Source organism: Myzus persicae, unplaced genomic scaffold (genome assembly GCF_001856785.1).
Source record: "Myzus persicae strain clone G006 unplaced genomic scaffold, MPER_G0061.0, whole genome shotgun sequence".
Taxonomy (NCBI): Eukaryota; Metazoa; Arthropoda; class Insecta; order Hemiptera; family Aphididae; genus Myzus; species Myzus persicae.
Window position 1 is genome coordinate 182,154 of NW_019103962.1, and position 6,000 is coordinate 188,153.

A 6,000-nucleotide genomic window follows, 5' to 3' on the forward strand; every position below is an offset into this window, starting at 1 on the left:
TTATTTATTTATTATGGTTACATTCATTTTTAATTTTTTTTAGCTTTTAGTTGTTTATGGGCAGAGTGATAAATGTAGGTTCTGGTTTTAAAATGATTGTTTTTTGTGTCTTTAGCCTTTTGGAAAAGAAAAAATGTTTCTATCTTTAACTTTAAAATGGTTTCTGGTAACAAACTGTACCTAGCTTGTACGTTAGATAGAGTTAGCATAGTATTGATAAGTTCTAATTTAACTTTCCCACATGTGCACTTTAATTGCCCACGGTAACTAGAAAAACAACTTAGAATTTTTTTTAAATATATTCACAAAAATTAATAATGATTTTAATTTTTATAATTTTTCTATTTATATAATTGTATGAAAATACTTAAGTATTCCTTATATATTTTGTACTTAATATGAAAAAAAAGAAAGGTTAACTTGTATACCTTTGTATTTACATAACTATATATAATACTATATAGGTATTATAAAAAAATTGTTCCTAATGTAGTTTTTAATAATAATTTATTTAAAACAGTCTGGTTCCCTCTCGATTAGGTGATCACTATGGATATTATTACAATTGTTATTTATTATATATATATTTTTTTTAAGTTATAACTTTTTTTTATTGATATTGGACATTTTCAAGTAAATTATTTTTATATTTATAATATAAAATGAACAATAATTCGTCCCAGCCAAATTGTTTAGTAAACAATAATGATATTGACTTAAAACCAATATTTCTCAGTAATTCTGTTTATGAGTTTTGTAACGATAAGAAGAATGTAGATGACCAACTAACTATATGGGGTTTGGATAACACGAACATCAATGACACAAGTGCAGCACTGTTCGACATGAATTTCAATGATTACTGTGAAAATTTAAACTTTGAAGAACCAATATTAAATAATAAACAATGTGATTGCAATTGTACTGCAACGTGGCAGCAACTTAAACAAACTTTTGAATTAACTGATGAAGAAATACTGAAGGGATCTAATACATTAAAATTCATGTTTCCTGAAGATATTTTTTATACTTTACCCATTGACCTTACTAATGACAACCAAGATGATAATTTAGATGATTTTCAATTGGATGAAGAATACATGTATACCCAATTAGGAGATTTTAATGATGTTGGCCCATATCAGGAAGCAAATATTGCTGTAAAGGAAAAAGAATCAATTATTGTTGATGAACCTAAAGTACAACCAAGTATCAAAAATATCAAAAAACCGATTAGGCCCGAAAGTAGACAATATAATGTAAATGAAAAAGATATCACAAAATACAACAACACAAAAGTTGTTAATAAAATTACTGGTTCTAAAAACCCCGACCAGGAAAGAACTAAAAATATAAAGCAGAAACAAAACTCTAAAAATAAATCAAAGTCATTTAACAAAAAGACTAAACGTTGTGCGGAAAGCAAATTAATAGTAAGCTCAAATAATAAAAAAGAAGAAAACAGGATGATGAACATGAAGTATGTATATACATTTGGCGAGGATTACCGTGGTGGCATTAATTATGGTCATAAAAATTGTATTAATTTTTGGATGCCAATTCCACATAATAAAGGTTGGATTGATGATACATTTTTGGAAGCCGTAAGTTGTTACATTTAATAATAATTTAAATATATAAAATTTGAACAAGAACCTTCTTCCACATACCTATTACATTTGAAGTTTCTATATCATGTAAAACTGGATTCATTAAAAAAAAATGTGGGTCATAAAGATAATTCTCACATATTTGTGCTTCTAATGAAAACAATATAGTCAAATTGGCCTACAATTTAAAAAAAAAATGACTTGGTATGGTTGGTCAAAGTTCCCGGCATAGTCAGTATTTTTATTATTTTCAATTTTTATTCGTATAAAACGACGACGGCGATGTATTTTTGAATAGGTACAAAGAATTCTAAAAATAGACGAGTTTGTGTACAATCAGTATTGACGAATCTCCATTGAAGTCCCGTATTTTATCGACTTATTTTCGGTATTATAAAATATTTTTCTGAGCGAAGCATCGAGCAATGCATGTATTGATTTTATAATGATATGTTTTCATTTTTTTTTGTGTCACATTACCTTTTAGAAAAATGCTTTGATTTTGGCGTCAGCATCTTTTTTGGTATGAAAGTTAATCTGGATAGTAATAACATTTCAAAAAACAAAAACAAAACAAAAGGTAAGCAAGTGGGTACCGCATTTATGTACAAAAGGTATGTGTTGAGAGGCGTCAGTGTAATGACTATAATAGATATGTTAAATTTGAATTCTAAGAAAAGACAGTCTGTCAGTATGACATATAAGTATATTCTAAGATATAATTGTTATTAAAGTAATTAATTTTATTTTTAAACACTAGTAATGAAGTAGTTTGAATTAATTTTTGCAAAAAATTCTATTTGAATTTAATTTTGTGGATAAAATATAACACCTGTATATATACTTAAATAGTTTCAACTTGAACTTTTAAGTACCCACGAATAACATTCTTAAATCATAAGAATATAATTTAATTCATTATTTTCCGTTTAAATATCTAATTTCATCATGGTTTGTACTTAAATGTCTATTAAAAAAATCTGTTAATAAAATGTTTTGATTATTTTATTAGGTACACTACTTATGAGAAATATTATTTAAAATGTTCAATCCTTAGATGTACAAAATGAATATTTTATAAATTTTGAACTACCAACAAAATATTTTGCAAATTTTGTTGAATTTGTTCAACGTTTTAACCTTAAATGTTTTCAAAAAAATAGTGCTTTACCCATCTTTATTCTTTAATATTTATGAACTACTATTATATTTTAAGTTATAACAATATTTATGAGGAACCTTGTACTAAATTTCAAGCTTTTTGACTAAGCTGAATTTTTCTTCATAGAAAAAAACCATAGCACACTATTCGATAAAAAATTAAATAATAATAACGAAAAATCTTGTATCCAGTCCATAAAAATATTTACTTTAAAAAAAAACTGAAACATTTTTCAAATTTTAAATGTATATTAGTATTTAAAAAAAGTAAAATTTTTTGTAAATTATACTATGTAAAGAAAAGGCCAGTATAAACATTCGATGAATTTATTAAGTATTTACGGATATTCGTTTTTGAATTTCAACAAAATAAGAAAATCGTTCTATGAAAAATCGTTACTTAGTTAATCCAATGTCGGAAAAACTTCGAATAAATAATAAATTTAATAAATTTATGAGGAATCTTGTATTTTATTGTAATTTTCAAATCTTATCTATGGAAATAATTTTTGTTATGAATTTCTTACAACAAACAACTAGGAATTTTTAATATTTACCTTTCGAATCCACTAAGTAGATTCACTTGCCAGAAGTTACTGAAGTTGAAAATCGAAGCATTATTTCTAATTTTTATTAATTATTAACTATCAAGTACATAGACACCCAAAAAAAAATCATTGTGAAATATATGCATTACATTGCATTTACATCTCTGCTTCCACCGCCGAATCGCTCAAAATAGCCAAGTTAAATATTTTGATGACAAACACAAACGTCAATATACAATTAGATTATTTTAAAATAAAAATCACTAGGAAATAACAGACAAACGAGGTTTACTAAATTATCTATTGGTGTCAAATTAGCCATGCCTGACACAATAATATATAGTTCATAATAATAATAATACATAATAATGTACCTTGTATACATGGAAACTAGAAGTCTATTGTAAATGTAAATAACGTTATTGTCATAACAGGAGAGGAAAAAAACAATCGACAAGAAAAAATTACGAATTGAGGAGGAACAACAGAACAGGATAAAAGCCATGGAGACTGAAAAGGCCACGATAAAAAGAGCAAGACAGGAAAGAACGATAATGCGTTTCCCCTCTTCGACTTCTAAATCCAAATCTAAGAAAGCAGCAAAAGCTCCTAAAATCAAGAAAGTGGAGGCGGTTCCCGCATTCAAATTGAATAAAAACCGCAGTGGCATATACACGATGACTATGAATTATTATACGAATGACGGGCAATTGGACAAGACGGAAGATCCAGTAGTGTTCAAGTTAGCTGACCACACAAAGGAAATTGACGACGGCGACTCCAATTCAAGTTTCAACGTAGAATTCGTCACCCCAACGGCAATCCACGCATTGCGTTCGAAAAAACCCGTCAAAGCCAAAGTAGTCCAACCATCTATTACGATCGTCGAAGAAGTCCCAAAACCAGTTAAGTCAGCAAAAAAAAAGAAAGTATAAAGAATTGTTGTTCGTATCGGGCTATAACTATAACCGGCAGTGGAATCATTAGTAAGTCAATTATTTCTAATAGTATTTAAATAAACAGAACCTACTAAAATTGCTTACCCTTTTCAATCCTCTTTAAAAGAGGGTAAGTGGCAGTTCGGGTCCTCGTTTAAGTTCTGCGGCATCGACAGCACCCCGTATGGATCAAGTTCTGACAGCAAGCCCATACGGATCAAGTTCGGGCGAACATGGGCTTAAATAGTAGAGATTGAAATCCCGAATTATCCAGTTTTAAGACGATGACCGTAAACTTGTTGTTGATCTGTGCCATTTACGTTATCCGTTATGGTTCCAACCAATAGTACTTTTAACTTCGAACACAATCTATACAAATTATATTACACATTTTCTAGACCATTATTTTTAACCATTAAAACATTTTAATAATAATAATAACAAAAAACTATTTATTATATTTTTTTTCCCCCAAGTATCTATGTAAAATATATTTAAAAATTAAACTTCCGTTTTCGCTCCCGAAAAATAAGTCCACTCTACTACCTACAGTAAATCATTAGAAAATGCACCAAAAGCGACAGTATTGTTTTTGTTCTCACAATAATGATAATGCAATTAATATTCAGAAAGTTGTGCACCCCGTAGATATTTATATACCGAACGTTTTCTTCTGAATAATAAAGAACGTCTTAAAATACGTTCAATGTTCGGATTTGTGTGAACACATTCGACACATATACAAAGGAAACCTAAACTATACATGTTTTTAATCTTTGTGAAGCTGGAGTATTTTATTACAAAAAAAATTTGTAATATTTATAATTCAAATTTTCAAACAATGTTTAAATTTTAAATTATTATTTCGATTCAAGTTACTTTTTGAACACTGTTGTAACTTATTACATTTTATGGTATCGATTGCCCTTTTGTTGAAAAAAAAGCAAGGGAATAAAAAGCGACGGAAAAAGCAAATGGAAAAAAGCGAATTAAAAAAAAGCGTGTAGAAAAGAAAGCGGAAAAATATTATTAATTATTTTTTTTTTTAAATCAGTAGGTACATAATATTATTAAAGGTAAATACTATTATAATAAGTCATTTGAAATAATATTACATTCCATCCATGAATAGGTACAATATCAGAATGTTTGTATTACATTTAAATATTAAAATTGACATTTATCATACAATTAAAATTAAAATACTTCAGTAAATAATTATTACAATTAGTTTGTTAAAAAAATCAAATAATTGGTAGGTACATCATTAAAAGCAAATGCGTGCTGGTACCTTTACAAACTTATTTTTTTTTGGTTCCACGTCTTTACACAGTGATGATGTGAGGCTCACTTTAGACCGCTTTCCGTGCATTGTCCTACGGGTTTTCACCAATAGCCTCACGAGCAATGCCCCGTTCCACTGCCAAACGACAGTTTGGTTTAGCGCAAAGGCAGTAAACCAGGTTCGGGGGAGGGAACTATGTGAGGTGCAAACGGTGGAATGCCACAGCTCAAGCGAGCAACACAACATGTGCCACTAAACAACAACAGTGGACACAACAATTATACAACAACAAGAAAAACAGGGATCGAGTTACAGCTCGGCGATGGTTTCAGATTTTCAGTGTATGTTAAGAGGAACCTGTTTTATCGAAACTCACGTTAAGCTGATAAGAACAGAGTTTATTGTGAAATATTTATGGTGATTACACGAATAGGGTGGAAGAGCAACATAGGGCGGGG

The 6,000-nt window shown here is 28.8% G+C and overlaps 1 protein-coding gene across 1 annotated transcript; it reads left to right on the forward strand.

The window, feature by feature from the left end:
* The first annotated feature begins 460 nt into the window (after nt 1–460).
* Nucleotides 461–4,643, forward strand: LOC111036966. Its single transcript, XM_022319297.1, has 2 exons — nt 461–1,604; nt 3,754–4,643. Exons 1-2 carry the CDS (start codon nt 663–665, stop codon nt 4,252–4,254), a joined length of 1,443 nt encoding a protein of 480 aa, XP_022174989.1. The 5' UTR covers nt 461–662; the 3' UTR covers nt 4,255–4,643.
* The last annotated feature ends 1,357 nt before the right edge of the window (nt 4,644–6,000 follow it).